Source organism: Excalfactoria chinensis, chromosome 1 (assembly GCF_039878825.1).
Source record: "Excalfactoria chinensis isolate bCotChi1 chromosome 1, bCotChi1.hap2, whole genome shotgun sequence".
NCBI lineage: Eukaryota > Metazoa > Chordata > Aves > Galliformes > Phasianidae > Excalfactoria > Excalfactoria chinensis.
This window is the reverse complement of record NC_092825.1, coordinates 137,094,396-137,118,421: the sequence shown is the minus strand read 5'-3', so window position 1 is coordinate 137,118,421 and position 24,026 is coordinate 137,094,396. Positions and strand designations below refer to the sequence as shown.

At 40.2% G+C, this 24,026-nt stretch overlaps 1 protein-coding gene across 1 annotated transcript in view; it reads left to right on the top strand.

Moving 5' to 3' along the window:
- IPO5 (importin 5) overlaps nt 1-24,026 on the top strand; it is a 35,681-nt gene that overhangs the window by 2,097 nt on the left and 9,558 nt on the right. The window contains exons 2-19 of the mRNA XM_072348272.1: nt 1,008-1,088; nt 5,730-5,922; nt 6,382-6,484; nt 6,725-6,821; nt 7,808-7,912; nt 11,202-11,324; nt 11,412-11,532; nt 14,190-14,277; nt 17,653-17,759; nt 19,202-19,326; nt 19,416-19,505; nt 19,607-19,780; nt 20,016-20,234; nt 20,883-20,966; nt 21,969-22,101; nt 22,189-22,310; nt 22,906-23,002; nt 23,781-23,953. Coding sequence (XP_072204373.1) covers nt 1,008-1,088; nt 5,730-5,922; nt 6,382-6,484; nt 6,725-6,821; nt 7,808-7,912; nt 11,202-11,324; nt 11,412-11,532; nt 14,190-14,277; nt 17,653-17,759; nt 19,202-19,326; nt 19,416-19,505; nt 19,607-19,780; nt 20,016-20,234; nt 20,883-20,966; nt 21,969-22,101; nt 22,189-22,310; nt 22,906-23,002; nt 23,781-23,953 — 2,235 coding nt within the window. The remainder of the gene's footprint in view (nt 1-1,007; nt 1,089-5,729; nt 5,923-6,381; nt 6,485-6,724; nt 6,822-7,807; nt 7,913-11,201; nt 11,325-11,411; nt 11,533-14,189; nt 14,278-17,652; nt 17,760-19,201; nt 19,327-19,415; nt 19,506-19,606; nt 19,781-20,015; nt 20,235-20,882; nt 20,967-21,968; nt 22,102-22,188; nt 22,311-22,905; nt 23,003-23,780; nt 23,954-24,026) is intronic.

The window sequence follows — 24,026 nt, the reverse complement described above, 5'->3', positions numbered from 1 at the left end:
ACCAGCACAGGGAGTGAGTTCTGCTTTGGCCATGGGCTGCTCTTACTTATCTGAAATCACATTGCTGAACTGCCAAAGTGATCCTAGTTGGCCACTGAGTGGGTCGCTGCCATTCCTAGTGAGTTAAAGGAACACCAGAAAGCATGAGCAGGGATTCAGGTGTCTGTGAAAGCATGGCTTCAGATCCAGGCTGGGCTTGTGCTTAGGAAGCGCAAAGTTAGTTTGTTTATAAACAGTAGCGGGATGTAAACATAAATGTTGGTGGAAATGGTTAACCTGAGAAGACTTTGTCTTGACTCTAAACCTCATTTAATTTTGCAGTCTCCATGAAATGATGGGATTAAATGCAGGCATTCATAAGGGATTCATCTCATTGATTGCAAGTGTCTACTGGCATCTAGAGAGAGCATGATGTGCGAGTGGGCCCTGTGAATGAGGCCTGCTAGGAAATGGGCCCTGTGAATGAGGCCTGCTAGGAAAAGACCTCAAAGATCATCAAGTCCAACTGCTGCCTAACCATAGTATCATGCCTATGAAAAATAACACGCTGGGTATTTAGTATATTAGAAATCAGAATTTACACTTCTAAAATGCTGATGTATACAATGTTTCTGGTAGCAGAAGTTCTGTTATTGCACTGACTGGAGCACTGAGTAACAATAAGGGCTTTTCCTGAAGAGGGGAGGTTTTAAGTGGTCTCATTTCCCAGCAAATTGTGCTTTGAGAAGAGCACACGTGTAAGAAAGTATGCCTTAGAAATGGACAGTATGAGATTCAGGTAGGAGTTTTAAAACCAGAAGTGCTTATTCAACTCACTGTAGTTGAGTTGTGTAAGTCGCTGCCACATGGTGCTGTAAAGGCCAAAAAAGAAAAAGTTCGGGAAAAAGAACTGAACTAAATGCATGGACAGCAGGTTGGTCAGTGGTTATTAACTTCTTGATCATAGCTTAGGAATAGTGTGTTTTTCTAGTAATTGCTTACAATAAGCTGCATCTTCTTTCATGCAGGAGACGTATGAGAATATTCCGGGTCAATCCAAGATCACCTTCCTCCTACAAGCAATCAGGAATACTGCTGCTGCTGAGGAGGTATGTCTCAATCTTTGAGTTCTGCAGTTCTTCAAAGGACCGAGGAGGAGGAGGGAAGGCATCAATTACGGCCATTTGGGGATAAATGAACAAGTTCGGCTTTTAATTGTACCAACTTAATGTACTGCATACTTGTAAATGGTCGGAGTTCACTAGCTCAGGCTTCATGATGTAGGATGTTTAGTCTGAAAAGTAGTCTTTTGTTAAGTGACTGCTTAGATCTCCGTTGCTTTCTGGTTTTGTATTTGGTTTAATAAATGAGTTCTTTCCTTAAAAACACGTAACAAACACCTGAGTGTTACTGCCATGTTCCTTTGAGTTACCGTTGAGAAACACTTTCCATTTTCAGGTTCTGTGCCTAAATGTGTTAAACTTTGCTTACGTATCGTCTGAAACATCTTGTGCTTCTTAAATTAGAATGGGGGGAGATAAGGTAGCAGCTGATTTGGTATGTTTTAATCAGATGACTTCTGTGTTTTGCCTTATCTGGAAAGGATGTGCTCATTAAGTCATCCAGCAGTGTTAGAGGACGAATGGCTAGCAGGGCAAGCACTAACATAGTTGTAGGTTTTTTGATGCTCATATACTAACTGTGGCTTTTGAGTATTCCTTAATTCTGTGAAGGCTCACGTGCTGCTGTGATCAGGTAGTTCTGGTGGTGGAACTATTTGCTTTTAGATAAACAGAGTGAAGCGCTGCTAAGCTTTTAAGGTACTGCAAACTTCAGAGTCACTTAAGAACAAAAATCTTGGACTAGTTTTTCTTCATGTGTAGAGTTTTACTGGACAGCTGAAGGATGTACCGTGTAGAATTTCCAAATGAGATTGTAAGGAGACTGTAGCAGCACTGTTCCCTTCTGGATAATGATCATTTCTGGTTGATAGCCATCAGTTTCAAGGTAGACGGTATTTGTGCTTTTTGATGCTCAGAGGGTATCAGCTTACTAATACTGATGCTAATCTACATACAAAGCCATATTCATCTGACAGTCCTTCGGTATTGTACTAGCGACTGGTTGCAGAAAAGCTGACTAGTTTTCCCTCCCGCTGCTCTGAGATGGTTCTGATGACGAAGTTGTAGAGTGATCTGTCCTGTATTTAAATTTGCATGGAAAATAAGATCCACTGCTGCTCCTTCTTCTAAGGGTGATACTGTGCCCTGGAACTCATAGCTGTATGCACATGCTTCTATTTTTTTATTGAACGCTTATGATAACAGTCTGAGTTGACAACTATGAAGTCATGCTTGTGTTAATAAATGATCTCTACTGTTACTGGTTATTTTTACTCCTTTTATGTCAGCTAAGCAAGTAGTCCAGAGTCTAAAACTTACTCAGAATCTTGCCAACAATTTAGATTTCAACTTGCTCAAGTGCAAAGTAACTTCTTTCTACCTGTAAAGGTAACTTTTACTGAAGATGACAGAGGGTAGCAGTTGTAGAATAACTGGGCAAACCAAAGAAAGGTTTAAATGCTTGTTCAGAACTTCGGTAGATATTATGTAGACATGCCAGCACCAATGAACACGGGCTGCTGGAAGGAGGCTTAAAGTCCTGCCCAGGCCATAGGGAAGCTGTGTTCAGATGCATGTTCATCCTGAAGCCTCTCTCTGCATTGCTTTTTTCCACCCCTTGAAAACCAGGCCAAAGAGAATTCTCCATCCTCTTTACTAAAGCTGTTGTAGAGACTGCAGGATTCTTAGGACTTTTTGGGCAGTGGTTGAGGGGGGGATCCTGCTGGGAGCCTGGTTGCTTTTAGCATTTAGCTGGTGAAACAGGGATTTAGATCCTGCTCAAAGGACAGCTTGTATTTGACATGGGGAAAAAAAATGTTAAGGCAAACTAGAAATAACTTTGAAGAACTATCTTTACAGTGGGTTTTCTCATTCTGAACAAATGCCTAAACTGTGGAAATCATAGTCATACAATGGCCTGGGTTGGAAAGGACCACAGTGCTCATCTAGTTTTAACCCCGTGCTATGTGCAGGATTGCCAACCACCAGACCAGGTTGCCCAAGGCCACAATCAGTCTGGCCTTGAATGCCTCCAGTGATGGGGCCATCCACAACCTGCTTGGCAAAATAATCATCTTTTCCCTTTGTTCTCATATCCTGAACCCCGAGTCCTCTGTTATGAAGTGAGGACTCTGGTGTTGAACAGAAGGGCGATAAATATTCACAGCTTATTTGGTGGGCTTTTAATTCTCAGGATGTATTTGAAGTGTTAGAGGCTGTTCTTTTGCATCTTTGTTTTACCACCTCGATCCGAGAGAGGAACAGAAGAGATATATTCTCTTGCGTTTGTTTTCTTCCTGGTTGATTTTTGTCCTAATTTACAGCCGAGAACTTTCAAGCACTGTGAGATACAGGAACAAACTGTGCAAAACTGAGTTTCTGTTGTACTGACAGCCCTCTTTAACATTTCTTAATGTTCTTTCTCTCCTCTCCATATTGTCACACAGAAACTGCATTTCTTAATCTGAAAACTGTGGGCAGCTTCCTCCTCAGTATTTGCAGGGGAAGGCGGACAGCCTGCCGACTGTTGGTGCACCACAGTTCTCCCTTTGGGCTGTATGGGAACCTTAGGCACTGTGCGCTTTGAGTTCCATGTGGGCCTGGATCCTTGAATGAAGTTCTGCAAGTTCCTCTTTGGTTTACATCCCATGTATTGATTGCTTCCACCTATGCGTGTTTTCTTCTTTGAGGAACTAAGGAGCAGGAAAACAAAAGCAAAAAGAAACAGACACAGTGACTGTGCTGCACCAGTGTAATGCAGATCTCTGTGTTCTGCCTGCCTTGGTGCTTGTCTTTAACTTTACAGTGCATCTGTATTTGTCTTTCAGTATTTCAAATTAAGTTCTTTGGTGGTGGAGGGTAGGATCTCTTAGACTGTATGTTTTAAGGGAAATGAGCTCTATTCCCTGTTCAGCTGCATAGGATTGATTCAGTCAAGGAATGAATGCATCACAGGTCCAGCCATTATCAGATGTGAGAGAATATGTGCAGAAACACAGTGCTGTGTATGGAAAGAAGTTGAATTGGAGTTTTTGCCTTCCTGTTTAGTCCTAGGAAATTTGCTCCTCAATCAAGGCTTTTATGTAAGTTCACACTACGAGTGAGTAGCAATGTGATCTTTCCCAGTCTTAGTTTTTCTAGGAATGGGAAAAGGGAAGGTTCTATTCCTGCTGTAGTACCATTAAGTTTTGGAGGAAAGTTGTAAGGGGGATTCACAGAAGTAGTGACGAAAGAATCTCTTTGCTTACCAGCTCATGCTCATGTGTTGTGATACATTGGTTGAAGGCCTCGGCTTATTATGGGCACTGTAACACAGGCAGACACTGTGACCCCCTTCACTGACTTTCTATCTTCAGTAGGTCTAATAAAGCAGATCTACTAACCCTGCATGTGTGGTGGCTTTGGCCTTTGCTGGTGTGGAGGAGGAGAGTAAGGTCCTGTCCTAGTCCTTCCCTTCTGCAAATACAGAGACATTTGGTGTGCACTCTTTGTGAAGAGGAGAGCTAGACCATAAAAACACACCCTGAGTCTGCAGACTGCAAAACACAACGAGACAGCATCTTTGATGTTATGGCAATACCTGCCATGTTAAAATTCGAGAGTGTTGGTGTTTCTTGTGTATAGCTTATGCTGTAATGATACTGCTGAAAGATCTACTAGAGATCTGACTTTATTAGCTCTACTGCTCATTGAATGCTTTGGAATTCCAGGGACTGTCACTAGTGAAACTGTTGTCCATTCAAATGCATGTTAATCTAAGGATATCTTAAAGAAAACAGAGTTCATTTGAGTTCCCTAAATACAAAGTTTGCATTTGAAATTTGGAAATACTGTGTTTTGTGATTCCACAAAACATTTTGTTCTACGTGTTATGCTTCGGAGATTTGGGGGATTGTTTATAATTACTGCTTGTCCATCTAGAATTAGTAGTTAGTGAACAATGCGCTAAGTTATTCAGAGTGCTTTGCACGTCTTTTCTGTAGGTTTTGTTCTATTCATTCAGAATTACTTGGCTGTTCTTCTTGTTTCCAGTTCTTTTACAATTGTAAATAAATACAAACATGTAAATGACACACTTGTGGAATTGCTGTATGCAAACAGGAAGCATAGAGAATTGTAATATGTACTATTTGTGGTTCCTATACTCAGAGTCACGTTTAAAGTGAAGCAGTTCATTGTAGGCCTGAGAGAGGCTGAAAGCTTCGACTTGTTGTAAAGGAGAATCAACTTAATGACATGTCTAATGATGATTTTACCAGTTATTGTAATTGGCATCTGTTGCCTGAGAGGTATTTTGTTTACCAAACAAGTCTATACAGTGAGAACCAAGCAGTACAGAGCATTATACCTGGAATCTTTCATCATGAGAGCATGGCTTTTCTTTTTCAATACAGTTCAGAGGCAGATATTACAGAATACAGAAAAAAAATTGCATAGGGACCCTCAAAACCAGATAGGTGCTAAGCTTCTAGTTCTTGTAGTTGACTTGCTCGCTAGTTCTGCCTCTATATTGCTCCTTCTAAAACATCAGTTGGTTTATGGAGTGCTACAGTTACTCAGGAAGTGGTTCTCCTTTCTTTGGGATTCACATCAGAACTCCTTTAACGTATGTACTGTCCCATCCAACAGGCAAGACAGATGGCAGCTGTCCTTCTACGACGTCTTTTGTCTTCCGCTTTTGAAGAAGTTTATCCCGCCCTCTCACCCGACGATCAGACCTCTATCAAAACTGGACTGCTGATGATTATTCAGTTGGAAACGCAGTCCAGCATGAGGAAAAAAATCTGTGACATCGTTGCTGAGCTGGCCAGGAACTTAATAGGTACTTTACTTCAGATAATTTTGTGGCAAAAGGTGTCGATAGTTTTATTTTTCTCTTGTGTTGCGTGGGCTTCAGCGCATTGTGTATTAATTGATTTGGGGATTTCAGATAAGATGTAACATTTGCTTATGTTGTACTTGATCAGACAAAAGTAAGATTCCTTAGTTCTGCTTTTTAAATTGCTTGCAGTGAAGTTGAATGAAGTTTTAGAAAGGCGTTACGTTTCAGTTCTAATGAATGTTGTGCTGAGCAGTTACTCTTGAATACTGTTATAGCAGTAAATAGAGATCTCTTTGTGCCTTTAGATCTGCCATTGTAGCCGTATCTTATGCTGTGATTTGGATGCTTCCTCACATCATTTGTTCCGAACTTCAGTACTGATGACCGTTTGCCCTTCTTAATTGAGAGAGAGCCGCTCTTAGCTTGCTTATCCTAAAACTCTTGTTGTGTTTTATCTAGATGAAGATGGAAACAACCAGTGGCCAGAAGTTCTGAAGTTTTTATTTGATTCTGTCAGTTCTCAAAACGTTGGACTTCGTGAAGCTGCTCTGCATATTTTCTGGTAAGCTTTCAGGCTTTGCCACATTTTTCACACGTGATCCAAGTCATATATGTAAAAATATAGTAAATACCGTCACTACTTAATTAACAAGTGAGCATAAGTTGTGTTTATTTTAAGAGCTCAGTGAACCCCAGTACTCATATGGTTGTAATCTGTATCTAAAACAGTAGGTAAGTTTGTGATAGCAGTTGCAGCTGAACTGTGTGAAGTTGCACTAATGTTCTGGTCTTATCTTTTCAGGAATTTTCCTGGGATTTTTGGAAACCAGCAGCAACACTATTTGGAGGTTATTAAAAGGATGCTGGTTCAGTGTATGCAAGATCAGGAGCATCCATCAGTAAGACTGTTGTTTTTGATGGTTTTTCTCACTCCAACTATCGAAGTTTATTGTGGTGGTTTCAAACATTAAGATTCCTAACAGAGAGTTGTGTTACCTGAAGTCAGTGTACATCTGGAGGTGTTTTTACTATGCCTACAGTAAAACAAAAGGCTCAGATGTCCTAAGGTGGGCTCACTGGCTCATAGCACTGCATTGGCCAAAACTCTTGCCTGGCAGTTTTGCTTGGAGAAACCTATTTGAAGTGACTAAATGTAGAGCCAGGGGTTTTAACTGACAGTGTGAGTGATCAGAAACTCATTGTTAAGCTCACTTTCTGGCCCTCATCTTTAACAGAATAGATACATTCCGTACTGGTCAGGCATGGTTTGCTCTATGGACATGCAGCGAGTCTTGCTTTTCTGGAAGGATTCAGATTTATTGATTTGTTCAGAAAATTGTACTTTTGTACTTTGAAAGCATTTCTCTTGTTCAGGAAAATGCTGGGCAAGTGTAGGAAACCCTGCTGTGATATATGGGCTCAGTTTTCTGCTCCTCCGTGGGTTACTTTGTCTGACCTTTGAAAGTCAACCGAGTAACATTTGGAAATACCACAAATCATGCTTTTACACAGAAGCTTGTTTTACAAACTTAAATCACACTTTTTGAATAAGGGGACTTCGAAGTCCTTTGGAAAGGAAGGCGGGGAAGAGAGCTTTGTTTTTTGAGATGGGAAAAAATGGGCAATCCATGCTAAATCAGAAGAGTAGCATGATGAACTTTTTGGTATCTCAGAGGACATGGGTGCTGAGAATCTTACCATTTTACCTTAATTTAAAGCAAGATGCAAAAGTCCGTGTTAAAAACTGATTTCTGTGTCTATTAGGAAAATGTAAAGAGAAAATGATAATCCATCTTAGAGTCTTGCAGTGGGTATAGTTTTAGAAGAAAACAAATGTGTTTTATTACCAGTTCCTGATGTCTTTTTCTCTAATCCTGCTTTCTAGATCAAGACTCTGTCTGCCAGAGCTGCAGCTGCATTTGTGCTTGCCAATGAGCACAATATTCCCCTTCTTAAACATTTTGCAGACTTGCTACCTGGAATCTTGCAGGTGAGAAACCACACAGGTATTGATAATGTGCTGTTAATGTGTCTGTGTTGACTGGATCCCAGCAGAAATTATTTGCCTGCGAACTGATGTAGCGTATAAATCTTTGCTGAGATCTGGATTAATTGTTAATTAACCTGACATCAGTCACCAGCAAGATGGAAACCAAAAAGGGATTTTGTAAACGAAGGTAATTGACAAGGTTTAAGGAAAATAGGGTCCACTTACCAGCATTTAACTGTGTAGATAAATGAGTTTAAATTGTTTGTAAGATATTCAACTGAAAATTGTACCACTTTTAAACTACATTTCACTATCATGGTTGATTAAAATACAGTCTATCTGGTGGTTTTTGGTAGACAATTAAAACCTGTTTACCTGTGATATGCCGTACCTCATCAGCGTAGAGGAAAGCACACAGTTATTCAGAACAAAGTTCTTGAAGTAAGAACAGCACTCTGGATAAAAGGATCTTTACTATTTGATGAATTGAATTTGCTAACAGGATGACTTACTGTGCTTTGTATGATGTGTGAGACTTAATAAGGACCATTTTAGGAGGTTGATAGTTGAGCAGAGGCTGGTATTCTGTAAGTTTATGAGTTGGTCTAAGTTTACTTCTGTGGAGAAGCCTGTTGTAAGCAAAAATGGAGACAGAAATGATTTGAGCTCCGAGGGACTGCTCAAATTTCATGGTTCTGTTCACTATCTGTAGCAATGCAAAAGTGGAAATAGCTGGTTACTTGTGATAAGAACTGTAGTGAACATTTTTTGAATGAGGCTAAGTTTGGGATAAAGAGCAGACTTCGTGCTTGCAGTTGGTACAGGAGGCTATTTTTGACAGAGTAAGCTGTAAACCTGGTCCATGTGAGTGTTGTGGCAAGCTACGGGGAAAAAAAACAAGTGCCAAGGTTTCTGTCTTCTGCACCTGTTGGTGTTCTGCTTGATCTTAAATGGAAAGGGAGAGGAAGTTGTTTTTATATAAAATGATGTTGAAAATGTGCACTAGACTGCACAAGGTGTGTATCTGGATATGGAGTTCACTATCTGGTGGTTTAGTGTTTGATTTTGGCAGTGGTAACTGTGTTGTTTAAATCGTAATTGAGAGGACCTTGGCTACTAAGTACTGCATGAGTGGGAGCAGGGCAGGATTTGGGGTGGGCACGCCATTTGTCTCGATGTTCAGCAATTAAATAGCAAGTTGTTCTAGGCTACAGGTTAATATCCCACTTGGCATAGTATAACTTTGAAAGCTATTTTAGCATCTTAAAGTGCATGTTAACGATTGCGCTGCAGCACCTGGCTTGAATTTTCAACTATTTTGCAACTGTAGATCTCAAGACTACGCTACAGAGGCTGTGTTTTAAAGCACCTTATTGTGAGGAGGTCTTAATTCTCTGGCTGTGGTAACACAAGATGGGTATGAAAATCCCAGTTTATAAATAGGAGATGGGATGTGTTAGAATAGCGGTGAGTGACCTTTGGAGACAGTTGGATGCTTGTTGTTGTTGTTGAAGTATTGCTGTGATTTTAGGTTGCGTAAGATTAAATATCTGACTTGGCAATTCAGTCCTTTCAGCAGCAGTTATAGGAAGCTGGACTTTCAGAAATGATTGTCGAATTTTCTATCAAAAGAAATTGAACTTGCAGCAGTGGTAAAAAAAAAGTGACTGGAACTTCAGTTGAGTCTAATTGCTGGTGTTCTATACTACTAATAATGTTTTAGGACTCAACTTGTCATGCAAGTTCAGAAACCTAGTCTTGTCTCATACACTGACAGTGTTAAAATGATTGTAGAATATGGAGTTCTAAAGAGACTTCCAGAAAATACTGCATTCTCTTCAGAATCAGAATGAGCGATAGCTGCAAGAAAGGAGGATGCAAAGAGATTTTTTTCATAACTGTGATGTTGACAAATGCTGCTTTGACATTGAAAATGAGATTGTAGACGACTTAAGTGGCTTTATCAAAGACATTGGATTCTAGATTAAAGTACATTAAGTTTTAGGGCTTTTTATGTCCTGCTCACAGAAGTTGTAAACACCATCAAGTGTGTGATGCTTTGGTACCGAAGTATCAATCTGGCTAGTTAAAAGTAAGTTCTAAATTACCTTTCAGAGTGTGGCTACAGAATAGGAAAGATACTCTAAAAAAAAAAAAAAAACAACTTGATTTCTTTTTCTCCTTCCCTGTGTCTTGTGCTGGGAAGTTGAAAGTTCTGCCTCAACTCAATGGCTCTGCAGAATTGAGTGGGGGGTGGGAAAAGAGTTACTCAAACTTAGGATTGTGTGTGTTTGTAAGTTTAAGTTATTCAAAGCTATTCTCACGTGACAGTGAAAAAAAGAGCTAGGCTGATTCTTTTCCTTCTTCTGAGGAAGAGTTGAGGTTTTCCTGTGTTTAAAATGCCGTCTTGAAGTTGTGCGTTTCAAAGCATGGGTTTTGTTTGTTTGGTTTTTTGCATGTTGGCATCAGATTTATGACCTTGGTGTTTGCTGGGTGTCAGTTTTCTATGTTAGTTTTAATCTAACTGATAAAAAAGAAAAATAATAGTATGTAGCTTTATGCTCCATAATTTACAGAAAGCTTGAAGGCTTTGGACCCTGTATGTTATTTCTGAATGTGAGCCAGCAGTGTGCCCAGGTAGCCAAGAAGGCAGAAATGGTATTGCTAGCAGGAGCAGGGAGGTGGTCATTCCCCTGTACTCAGCACTGGTGAGGCCGTATCTTGAGTGCTGTATTCAGTTTTGGGCTTCTCACTTCAAGAAAGACATTGAGGCCCTGGAGTGTGTTCAGAGAAGGGCAATGAAGTATGAGGGGTCTGGAGCCACAAGTCTTAGGAGCGGCTGAGGGAGCTGGGATTGTTCAGTCTGGAGAAGGGGAGGCTCAGGGGAGATGTCATTGCTCTCTTTAAATACCTGAAGGGAGGTTGTGGTGAGCTGGGGGTCGCTCTCTTTTCTTGTGTAGCTAGCAGTAGGACTGGAGGGAATGGCCTCAGGTTACACCAGGGGGAGACTCAGGTTGAACATTAGGAAATACTTCTCCAAGAGAGTGGTCAGGCACTGGAATGGGCTGCCCATGGAGGTGGTGGAGTCGCCATCTCTGGAGGTGTTCAAGAAACGTTTAGACATTGTACTGAGGGATGTGGTTTAGTAGGCGATGCTAGCGATAGGTGGACAGTTGGACTGTATTATCTTGGAGGTCTTTTCCAACCTTGGCAATTCTCTGATTCTTTGCAGTCCCTGTGATATACTGTTTGCTTTTTATTCATTCATCTTTCATTTTATCCCTTGTAGGCTGTGAATGATTCCTGCTATCAAAACGACGACTCTGTCCTGAAGTCCCTCGTAGAAATTGCAGATTCTGTTCCGAAGTATTTGCGACCACACTTAGAACCTACATTGCAACTAAGCCTGAGGGTAAGGCTAGGAACTTCTTTAAACTGCTATCTTTGTTCCTTATGAAATGTCTGTTCTGACTGTTGGCTCCGATCTTCTGGATTGTAGTTGTGTGCAGACACCAGTCTCAGTAACATGCAACGTCAATTGGCGCTTGAAGTCATTGTGACCTTGTCAGAAACTGCTGCTGCTATGCTGAGGAGGCACACTAACATTGTTGCACAAGCCAGTAAGTCTTTTATTCATTTTTCTCTGATGAAATAACTTGTCTTTTACATTATTAAACTGACTTTGCAGATGTTCAAGTAGCAAAAATGTATCTAACTTTTATTTTTACTGCTGCTGGTAACTTGAAGTGACAGAGTTGAATTTTCTTATGGAGAAAATACTTTTTTGTCACGACTCTTCACAAATTAATCTGCTGATGCGGCCACCAGAAATTTGTGTAAAATTACAGTGGACTCCCATGAGGTGTTTCCAAAGAAAATACAGCTTTCGTGCTGTTCCTGCTGGCTTTGGGAACTTGTAATGTTTAAAAAAGAAGTTGATGCATTCAGTTCTGAAGTCCTACGTTTGGAGTTTGGTATGTAGGCCAGATACTTTGTGGTGCTGGCAACTGAAGGCTGAAGGAATTGGGTATGTGTGTTGAGCTTCAGTGTTGACTTTAGGCTGTGAATTTAGAAATCAGATGCTCGTGTAAACACTTGAACTAATTAGTCTACTAAACACGCTAATGGTAAATTCTTTGGAGAGGAGCTTTTTTAGTCACGGATTATTTGAGATACTAAAAATAACCCTTCTGGACAGTCCAAGCAGCACTGCTCACTGCTTTTAAATGAGCAGACGCACTGCCTTTTAAACCCGTCTTATGAGCAGTTGAGGACACTGACACAGCAGAATGGCCTTTATTTCTTTCCTTACTCTGCCATACTTCTTTTTTTAATCATAAGCTTGGAAAGTTACAGGTATATAGATTAATAAAGCAGTCATAAAACTTGTGGCAAATGTCATAGTTGAATCTGATTGGCATTATTGAAAGTATTGTCTAGATACTGTGTAAACTTACAGAATAGCTTTCTAAAGAATCATAGGATTACCCAGGTTGGAAAAGACCTTGAAGGTCATCAAGTCCAACCGCAGCCTAATCATAGTACCTTAACTCTAACAACACTCTGCTAAATCACATCCCTGAGCAAGAATGACTATTTTCATATTTAAAATGTCCTAAAGATGTTTAGAATGCTGTGTGTTCATTCCATCCTGTAGCATGCTGAGAATATTAACTTGAAACTTGCTGAATGTCCCCAAATCACTACAAGCTTCTTAGCTAGTCAGGCAGCGTGGCAGAGAAGTCATATCCCTTTAGAATGCTTTATTTTATGTTGGGGAGGTAATTGCCGCTTTGGAATGAAACGTTTGTATTAAGATAGTTCCTTAGGATAAGGCGCCGCATGGAAATGAAATGCTTTTGGTTTGCAACCTGCTGTAAAATCACTCTTAATGAATCGCTAAGATTTAAAAAGAAAGAAAAAGAAATCCTTTTGCAGAGCTCATAAAGCACTTCTGTTCAGAGAAGGAATAAAAAGGTAACAAAAACGGATTGCTTTTGTCTTGGTTTTGTGATGTAGTTTAAAGGACTTTCTGGTTTCATTCGACTAAAAAGTTGCTGAATCACTGAATTTTTCACAGCTGGAAATTGATCTTGGGTAAAACTGTCACCTTGTGTTGGGTTTGTGGCACGTGATCCTGATGTAGGAGCAAGCAGTGTCCTGTTACCTGAGTTTTCTGCTCAGGAATCCACTTGGGTTCACATTTCCCACTTTGAGCTCCATCTTCAAGATAAGAGGTTTTTATTTGCTTATTGTTTAGGAACTAGAGATGCCGCCTAGCTTTGGTGGTGGTTTTTCCTCAGGAGTGGCAAGTCCTGGCATGCTTTGGCAATAAGCAAAGCTCAGTTGTCTTCATTATAAACAAATAACCAGTACGCTGGCAGTAGTTAAGGTAAAGAAAAAAATATACAAGTTCTCTGTAAAGCTGTACTCACCTGCAACCAAATTCATATTCAATGAACAAATGCTTTTTAGGTATGATGACAGCCAAGCAACTTGGGGCGATGGTGTGTTCTCAGCTGTACTTGTTAGCAGTAATTGAGATTGATGTGAGTTGTTGGAACTTTATAGTACTGGTGGCAGATAATGATTGACTTCCACCTTTCACAGTTGTGTCAGTAGATCATTTTCACATGTGCTTATGAGTGTCTGAATTGCTTCTGGGCTCTAATAGATTTTTCTTGAAGAAATAATTTTCAGTGACTGCTAAGTATAGAGAATTCTGACACCTGAGCATCACACTAGAGACTTGTTAGTGTCCATTAAGCTATCTTGATATGTCTGGCTGGAGATGCATAGCCACATCAAGCAAATCAATCCATGACTTGATCTTTTTTTTTGTACTTGTTACACGATACTGATATTTTCATCTGTCATCAGTCAATTCAGCAGGAGTTTCTCTTCTATCCAGTTGTGCAGTGAGGTGAGCTTGCTCAGGACTGTGCCTTTTTGGTAGCTAACAGTAGTAGGAGTACTATGAAATTTATCAGCTGCAGTACACCCCAATCAGGCAGTAAATGTTAGCAGCAGCACAGGCAGTAATGATTTTTTGATACAAAAAGCTCTCAGCTTTTCTTTGTTCTTCTGGATTTTAATGTTCTGAAAATCTGTTCTGAATTTATTGCTGATGCAGTTTGACAGACAGACTTGGCTGAGTGCTCCTGGAAGAAGAAGCCTTTTTCTTCAGTGATTTCTAAAGGGAAACTTATGATTTAGGCTTGTTCTTTGAGAATCGTATTTTAATTAAACAACCTGAGCTTAAAACTTGTTATTTCAGTTCCTCAGATGTTAGCGATGATGGTTGACTTGGAAGAAGATGAAGATTGGGCAAATGCAGATGAGCTTGAAGATGATGATTTTGACAGGTAATTGTGCAACTAGTTGTTTCAATATGCTGCCAACACTGCATGGCTAACGGTAGCTTGTAAATACAGGATGCAAATGACTGCAATGCATTAGAATCATAGAATCATAGAATTACTCAGGTTGGAAAAGACCTTGAAGATCATCAAGTCCAACCGCAGCCTAACCAGTAGCCTATCTCTTAAAAAACAACCACAAAACAATACCACAACAACAAACCTCTGCTAAATCATATCCCTGAGTACCACATCCAAGCGGCTCTTAAACACATCCAGGGATGGCGATTCAACCACCTCCTTGGGGAGCCCATTCCAGTACCTAACCACCCTGTCTGTTTACTCATACCCTGTCTGTTTGTCTCATTACTTTCTCTTTACTCTTGTTTTCTGTCATGAGCAGTATATAAGAACGATCATAGACACTGAAGAGTAAAAACTAAAACTCTAGCATGAATTGATAACTTCAAGTAACAGAAGATAAATGTGGGAGATGTGTAATTGCAAGTAACCACACTTGGTTGCAGTTTATTTGTGGATTATTTAGGCTCTGTGTAGCAAGTAAATAAATCCTTTCAGAATTTTCTTATTGCTGTAATGCACATCTAGAAGTTGCGTGTTATTTTGCCTGCTGTGTTTTGCATGGCTTTAACTTCTCACCTCTGTTTTTTTATGTTATTTACTCAGTTTAGAATTCAGTTCTAATCTCTTAAATTGAGAGCTTTTCCTGAAGTTAGGTGGAATCAAAGCTGAGCAACACTGACTTCAGTCACCTCCAACCATTTGCTACGCATTTTTCAGTATCTAGGCCCTTGAAAAGGTGGCTATTAGTAGCTTATCTTGCCTTAGGTAAGGAAGACCTGCTAAAGATGTCCAGTCTTTCTGAATTCCTGTGTGCTTTGTAGCTTGCTCCAACTTTCCACTCTAGACAGTGGTATGTCTATGGGCTCCCATACCTGCCCCTGTCCAAATAGAAGTAAATGAAGTAGAAGCAAGCAGGAATGTGTACAGTGAGCTGGTTATGTCCACGCAACTGCAGAGACGCAGTGTCTTTTTACCAGGCTAGGTGCTTTCTGCAACATGTGTCTTCCTTGAATCCTCTGATTGTAATTAGTGTTTCAGAACAGTTTGTGGCAGAGGACAAATTTTGTCACATGCACAGAAGAGGAGAAAGCCCTTAAGGAAGAGTAATGAAGGAAAAGCAACTTTTCTTTTAATCAGTGTGTTCTTACTAGAGCTTCAGTTGTATTAGTCATGCGAGTTTTCCTTCTCTGAAGCAGCTTTCCAAACCTGTTCTTGCAGTTTTATATATAGTAATTTTGTAGTTTAGTCTGGAAATACTTACTGCTTTCTAGCAGATCTTTTCCCCCCATCTCATAAATTAGCAAACTAGTTGGAAATATTCATAGCGTGATAGACAGTAGGAGAGAGATGTCACTACTGATCTACGTAGGAACTTGTACTGGATATCAGGCATATAAGCCTGCAAAACTGATGCACAGGAATTAATGGAAGAACCTCTTATGCTCAAGTTGGAACACTTCTTTTTGGTTTCTCTTGATTATGGAATGGGAACTAAACTACCTACTTCTACCCCTTCCCCCGCACCCTTCCCTTCTCCTCCATGGTAATTGAACCATTTTAGTTCATTCTGCTTCAACTTTTGAAGTTTGCCATACTGGCATTCAAGTTTGTTAAGTATTAGAATCTTTTCATTGGCTGAAAATAAAAGTTGAAATCCTTATCAAGTCTTTTAGGGTGTGGGGTTTCATTTCAGTGGCCTGTTTTAGGCAGCTTAGTAAGTACTCTGAATCATCCCCTTGAGGCATGCCAATTTCTCTTTACTGTCAGCAGAGTAGTTCTTCCCAACACAAGCGTGGATTCTAGTGTGAAATTCCTTCTGTTAAAAGTAGGAAGCAAAGATAAAAGAACGAGTTAAACTCGATAAACTTCATCTAAAGGAGAAACTCAGCTGTTCTGGTCCTCAAAATAGTAGGAGAGCTGGAGGGTTTGAAACAAAATCCTAGAAACCAGATAGTTTATGGAGATTGTATTTGCTTAGTTTATTCTTCAAGCACCTTCGTTCATGTTACTGTGCATTTCCCACTACTGAAGTTCATCTTTGTAGGGAGTTGTTAATGAGCATGATATGCTTTCTAGCTTCTTGTGCTTGAGTACTTTATAGCGATGTAAGATGCTTGGAATTTATTTGCAGTCCAAGGAACTGGCTAATGATGATCAGGCTGTAGCCTAGTTAGGGTGTGTTCAGGTCTGACTAAGGGGGATGTGAGTCAGTGTACATAAAAGCATCAGGGATTATTAAGCATTTCCAGTTTCTTTGTCCCTTTGACTTCACACGGCAGTGAAATTCTAATAAGGGGGGAAGGCTCTAATCCAACTTCCTTGTTCCCCAGCAAAAGCTTTGCAAAAACTGCACAGAGATGTGTGGTTGTTTTTGTGAGATAATACTACCTCTATTTCCTCATATTGAATGTATGAGTTAACGGTGGAAGGAAGGAACTCGAGGGACGTCATTTCAGATGAAAGCAGCTAAAAACTTCAGCGAGTTTGCTCCAGTCTAAATCTATGTGCCCAAGCTCTGGCTGGTGATGCTTCTATCTGAACACGATTAATCTGAAGAGGAACATAACAGTATTGTGATTATCTTTATCAGCTTTGTTAGCAGCATGTGAATTTTTAGACTATATGTGCTTTTTAAAGAGACTCGGGGATTCAAGCATGATAGTCTGAAGACCTCTATTTATGGCCCAGCCAACCTGATACTTGAAAGAAGAGGGAGATTCATCCTTTTCTGGACCATTGTTCAGCTTTTCAGTCAGTACAGTGTCTAGAAGGCACTATAATAACCTTGAGTTATTATAGCCATATAAGCCATACCCAGACTGCAGCAGCAGCTAGCTGTGTCCTGGAAACTCCATTCACTTCTCTGTAAAGATTAATTGTACTGGGTAGAACCAGTCTTTCAACATAGGTAAAGTTTGGCTATTCTCAGTTCTGGAACTGGCTGCAAGTCACACATTTCTCACCTGGACTGGATGTTTCTTGCCTGAGTCATTGGCCGGGGGATGTGCTGCTGTGCTACTGATATGGCAGCCTTGCTGGATGACTTACACAAAAATATGCTGGCCAGTATTATTAGTTCTACAGATAGGACGTTTTTAAGTGGAGGGTGAGTAGCTATTCTGTTGCTGAAGCACCCATCACGTGTGCTTTTAGAGTTGGGCTTACCTTATTTACTGACGGAGTCTTGTTTTCTCATTCAGATGGCAAAAGTTTGAGGAGTGGAACTGCACAAAAATGTCGGGCTGTTTGTTTTGCTGTAGATGTCAAATGTTTGTTATGTTTGTCTCTGTTGTTTAGCAATGCAGTAGCTGGTGAGAGTGCGCTGGACCGGATGGCATGTGGCCTTGGAGGAAAGCTTGTTTTACCTATGATTAAAGAACATATCATGCAGATGCTTCAGAATCGTAAGTAGATGCAAACTTGTGCAATTCTTACCTTTTTGGGGAACTTTGATACCTCTTAAGTCTTTCTGCTTCGCTAAGTGATGTATTTCATGCACTGCTTTTGATTTCAGCAAAAAGAAATGCAAGTGCAGAGTACTTTGAAATGCATTGCTTCTCTTTACACTGGACCTCAAACAGCTGAACAGGTGTCAAAAACAGACTGATTTTTGTCTTATTTTCTGCAGTTCTTAGTCAGTGTGGTGTCATACAGTACCTTAAGTGTACCCTGTTCATCTGAAGCTCAGATCTCTTTGGAAGTGCAGCATTTCAGTGAATTTCTAATCCTTTCCAATCCTTCAATAAGAATTTGTCTCTGTCACACCCCCTACTTCCTAATTTGATGCATCAGAGTTAAATATTTGTTCTATGAGATGGTTATGGATATTCTTATCAGTTCCTTCGAATGCTTCTTTTCTTCTTACAAAGGCCTGTAATGCTCGCTCAGTCAGCCTTTCAAAGCAGAAAAAGTATGTTTATTGCATACACTTTCAATTGGCTTGTGATTTGAGCTGTCAGTATAGGAGATAGCTTCCAGACTGGCAAATGCAGTGTTCTGTAGAACCCACAGAAAAGAATGGAGTTAATGGTTATAAGACCTTTTCTCCTGTGAAGAAGTCACACAGCTGATGTGTCTGGTGCTTTCTTTCTGTTGGGTTAGAGCAGTACCTAACAAGTATGTTTCCTTCTTTGGGAGAGGGAAATGCAATAGGTACAGTTTGATTCAGGGATTCTCATTGATAAGAAGTTCTTAACTATAAGAACATCCAATTATAAATAGCAAAAAAAAAACCCATAAACTGCTTCACTGTATCTTCAATCAAGGTGATAATTCATCTCTTCCTGAAAAAGGAGAAGGCGATGAAAGATCAAGTGCCACAATACCCACCTGTCTAAGATGAGATCAATAGGATTTGACGGGGGGGGGAAAGCCTCATTAACCCTAAATGGAATATCAGTGCTCTTAAACAGTTTTGATGCAACTTCTGAGTATTTTAGTTCTGACTATTTGTTATGAATTCATATGTTTGATTCCATAGTCCTTTCTTTTTCCCCCTCCTGACTTAAAGAGTGAAATGTAGGCTGCTCTAACACAGTGGGAAAAAAGAATGTTTCCTTGGTTAGCTCATTTAATTAAAATGCTATTCCCGGATGGTAGTACTGTGTACATAATTGTATCTGCTGCTTAGGTTTTTTTCAGCTCTGGATTTGGCCTGGATTAAATACACAGCAATTTGAGTATCACTGAAAGATGAGAAAAGTCGAAAGCGTATTTACAACATAAATTGGTTGCATTTATTTCCCTTCTCTCACCTATTCTTCCTGCCGCTGCCCCCTGCTACCCCACCCCTCAAATAGAAGTGAATTGTCTTTTTAATATTGATTGTCATTTTAATCTCCTGTAGCTGACTGGAAGTACAGACACGCAGGCTTGATGGCTCTCTCAGCCATTGGAGAAGGCTGCCACCAACAGATGGAAGGAATTTTAAATGAGATAGTTAATTTTGTTCTGCTGTTCCTTCAGGACCCTGTGAGTATCAAGTAGTTAATTATTTCCAAACATTTTCATTTCTGCTCTCGTGACTGTTTCTTAATCATCTGAGGGAAATAATTTTTCAGCATCCCAGAGTGAGATACGCTGCTTGTAATGCTATTGGACAGATGGCAACTGACTTTGCACCTGGCTTCCAAAAGAAATTTCATGAGAAGGTAAGAAGTAAAACAGTGTGTGTGTGTGTGTGTGTGTGTGTTGGAGGGGGGGAGTTTCATTCAGAAACTTGCTATTCTAAAAATGAACGTTTCTGTTTCAGGTGATAGCAGCCCTTCTGCAGACCATGGAGGATCAAGACAACCAGCGTGTTCAAGCTCACGCTGCTGCAGCGCTCATAAACTTCACTGAAGACTGTCCAAAGTCACTGCTAATTCCGTATTTGGATAACCTAGTGAAGCATCTTCATTCCACTATGGTGATAAAATTACAAGAGGTATAAGATAATGAATGAACAGCTTCATAACAGGTGATCTCTTGCATGTGTACAACTAGTGTAGCCAATCTATGAGCTATAAAGCAGTAGACGGACCTACTGTCATTACACACTGACCAAAATGTGGAGATATACATATATGTGTGTGTGTGTGTGTATATATATGTTATTTTAAATGCTGTTCATTGAAAGTATTTGCTTTAAAAATAAAACATTTTATTCTCCTCTCTTCAAGTTGATACAGAAAGGCACTAAGCTGGTTTTGGAGCAAGTTGTGACTTCAATAGCATCGGTTGCAGATACAGCAGAGGAGAAGTTTGTTCCATACTATGACTTATTTATGACCTCTCTAAAACACATTGTTGAGAACGCTGTTCAGAAGGAACTAAGGCTTCTGCGAGGAAAAACTATTGAATGCATCAGCCTAATTGGTCTTGCTGTTGGTAAAGAAAAGGTAAGATCTCGACCTGGAGAACAGAAGGATCCAGGGAGGCATGATTGTGGCCTTCCAGTACTGAAAGGTGGCTTATAAATAGGAAGGAGACAGACTTCTTACAATGTCTGATAGCAATAGGACAAGGGGGAATGGTTTTAAGCTAGAAGAGAGGAGAATTAGGTTAGATTTTAGGGGGACTTTTTTTTACATTCAGAGGGCGGTGGGTGCTGGAACAGGTTGCCCATAGATGCACACTGTAAAAGTGCCGATCAGCAAATGTGAAGGGCTGCCTAAGGAATCTAAGTGATGTTCTGATAGCAAGTTTGAATTATGGTCACAGATCTTCCTTTTATTGAGTGAGGAAGGCAAAATCACGCTTCAAAGTAGAATAACATGATGTATGGGTTAAGAAAAGACTAACCTTCAGTAAGTAACAGCTCTTTATGCTTTCAAGTGTGTGAATAGAAGTACAGTGAGGCTGAAGACCGCAATCTTTTAGTGATGCTTCCAAAAAGAGTGTTTGTGCTTGTATCTTTCAGACTTTTTGACGTTTTAACTTCTGTCTTGATAACATGTTGGACATTAATGCTTGCACTGTTTGGTGTTGAGAGTCTCAGCAAAGGCCTCCTTTGGTTTGCCTTTAAAAGCACGTTTTCCTATGTTTAGTTTATGCAGGATGCATCTGATGTAATGCAGCTGCTGTTGAAGACGCAGACGGACTTCAGTGATCTAGAGGATGATGATCCACAAGTACGTTAAATTTATTTTGTCTCATTTGTTAGGATTTACAATGTTTTTTGTGCACATGACATTCCTTAAAGGGGGGGGGAAAAAAGTAGCTGCACAGTTAGGCTAACAGTTTACCACATAGAATTATAGAATTACCCAGGTTGGAAAAGACCTTGAAGATCATCAAGTCCAACCGCAGCCTAACCAGTACCCTATCTCTAAAAAACCTCTGCTAAATCATATCCCTGAGTACCACAATCAAACGGCTCTTAAACACATCCAGGGATGGCGATTCAACCACCTCCTTGGGGAGCCCATTCCAGTACCTAACCACCCTTTCTGTACATCTTCTATAAGGGATTGACTGCCCTGATTATGTCCTTTAAATCTCTCACAGAAGCATCATTAGGAGATCAGACATCTACAATCCATACTTGCTGTATCATTTGCAAGTCATCACTTGTCTAGTTGCTAGTGCTTTATTTGGCATTGTGTGATTATTCCTTTGCTGTCATCTTCTTATAAATAGTTCCATGAGTTCTACTGGGCAGCTGTTTTAATGAGCAAAGAACTATTTGGACCTGTGCAACTGAGAAATTCCTCATAAAACACTACATTTGTCTTTAGCACCGCTTGCTCTTTTTAGGAATGAGACTCAATGAACAGCATCACTTAAATTCAGGAAATTATTCATTTCAGAAAGAAATGGACTTTTGAAGAGTGTCATGGTTGCCTTACATGTATATCTTATACTACCACATCTTTGATAAGAGATGCCAATGCGTTGTTTCATGAGATGCCAATGCGTTGCTTCATGTAAAGGCTTGGGGGAGAGGTCTTCTCAAGCTTAATTTTTACACAACATACATATCGGATTTAGTGGTTTTTTCAGTCTTTCAAATCTATCATATCTTTGGGGGAAAAAAAAATCTGTTGTAAAGTGTTCTTTCTTTATGACACCATTATAAATGTGTATTAGAATAAAATGTATGACATGAAAACTTCGACTGTCCTCTCTTACAGATTTCTTACATGATCTCAGCATGGGCCAGAATGTGTAAAATTCTCGGAAAGGAATTTCAGCAGTACCTTCCTGTTGTCATGGGCCCTCTAATGAAGACTGCATCCATTAAACCTGAAGTAGCTCTTTTAGACAGTAGGTTTTAAGCTGATGCTTTGCTTGAAAAACACTGAAGTAAATGGTTGTATTTTAAGTTATGTACTTCTTTTTTATTAAAAACAGCACAAGATATGGAGAACATGAGCGATGATGACGGTTGGGAGTTTGTAAACCTAGGAGATCAGCAGAGTTTTGGAATTAAAACTGCAGGTCTTGAAGAGAAAGCAACTGCGTGCCAAATGCTGGTGAGTAATAAGGCAGTCCTGGTGATGGTGTGTATTGCTGGGCAATGAAGTCTGGGGCTGAAATCTGTAACAAAGCTATTCTTTGTAGTACCAAGCTAAATAGCTTTGGTTTTCTTTTGGTGGTAGCACTGAGTTTAGGATTCAGAACTCCAGAAACTGGAGCATAGGCAGTTCCGCACGAGTGTGCGCAAGAACTTCTTTACAGTGAGGGTGACGGAGCGCTGGAACAGGCTGCCCAGGTGGGTTGTGGAGTCTCCTTCTCTGGAGATATTCAAGACCTGCCTGGATGCCTACCTGTGCGACGTGGTGTAGGGAGCCTGCTTTGGCAGGGGGGTTGGACTCGATCTCTGGAGTTCCCTTCCAACCCCTATGGTTCTGTAATTTAAACAACTTATTTTCCTATTGTTTGAAGATAGTTTTCTAGAACTTGAATTTTTAAGGTGAACAGAGCTTTTCTTTGTTTGCAGAACTTCTACAGGACAGGAGATGCTGAAGATTTTTAGTTCTTTTTTGCCACTGTGCTGTTTGTTTTTCTCATTAAATATTGCACATAACCTGGCACGTTAACACGGCACTTTCATGTTTTGTGTTTCAGGTTTGCTACGCGAAAGAGCTAAAGGAAGGGTTTGTGGAGTACACTGAGCAAGTTGTAAAGCTGATGGTTCCATTGCTGAAGTTCTACTTCCACGATGATATCCTATTAATAAATCCTACTGTGGGAATGGAAGCTTAGTTTGGGAAGAATCGAGCATGCTTACAATGTTTCCCTACATGAATAGAGAGTACTAATATTGTAATGCTCTACTCTTTACAGAAGTCTTGTCTTATATTGACATATAAATATATTGACTAAATATTGGCATATTTAGTCAATAAATCCTAGTTTTCCCCTTAGTTTCTTTTAAATAAGCTCATCGGTAATGTAGTAAGCAAGCTGTGCAGAATATTTTGTTGGCATCAACAGATTAAGGCAACTTGAATACATTTCTTCCTTGAAACAACTTCTGAATAGCAAACAGTTTAATTTTTGTATTCATAATCATAGAATGGCTCACGTTGGAAGGAACCTCAAAGATCATGAAGCTCCATTTCCCCCCTGCTTAATTGGGCAGGGTTCCCAGCTGCTTAATCAGGCACTGGACCAGGCTGCCCAGGGCCCCATCCAACCTGGCCTTGAACACTCCAGGGATGAGGCACTCACAGCCTCCCTGGGCAGCCTGTGCCAGCACCTCACCACTCTCTATGTGAAAAACATCCTATTGACATCTGATCTGAATCTCCCTTCCTGTAGTTTAAAACAGTCAGTTTCCCCTCCCCCCTGCCCTTATCCTATCACCTCTAAGAAATCAACACATAACAAAGAGTCAATTTTGGATAGGAAACAAATGTCATTATAGCTACTGGTACTTGTAATCTAAGCACTTTTTTTTGTTGTTGTCCTGAGTTGTTTTATTTCCTTAATAACAACACGTGTTCGAGTGGCAGCAGCAGAGTCAATGCCCCTCCTTCTCGAGTGTGCCCGAGTCCGCGGGCCTGAGTACCTCACACAGATGTGGCACTTCATGTGTGATGCGCTCATCAAAGCCATTGGGACGGAACCAGATTCAGATGTTCTTTCAGAAATAATGCATTCTTTTGCAAAGGTAACTTTCTTAAAAATGTCGTGACAACATTGTTCATAGCCTTTGAAGGTAAAAGAAAAATGAGTGAACAAAC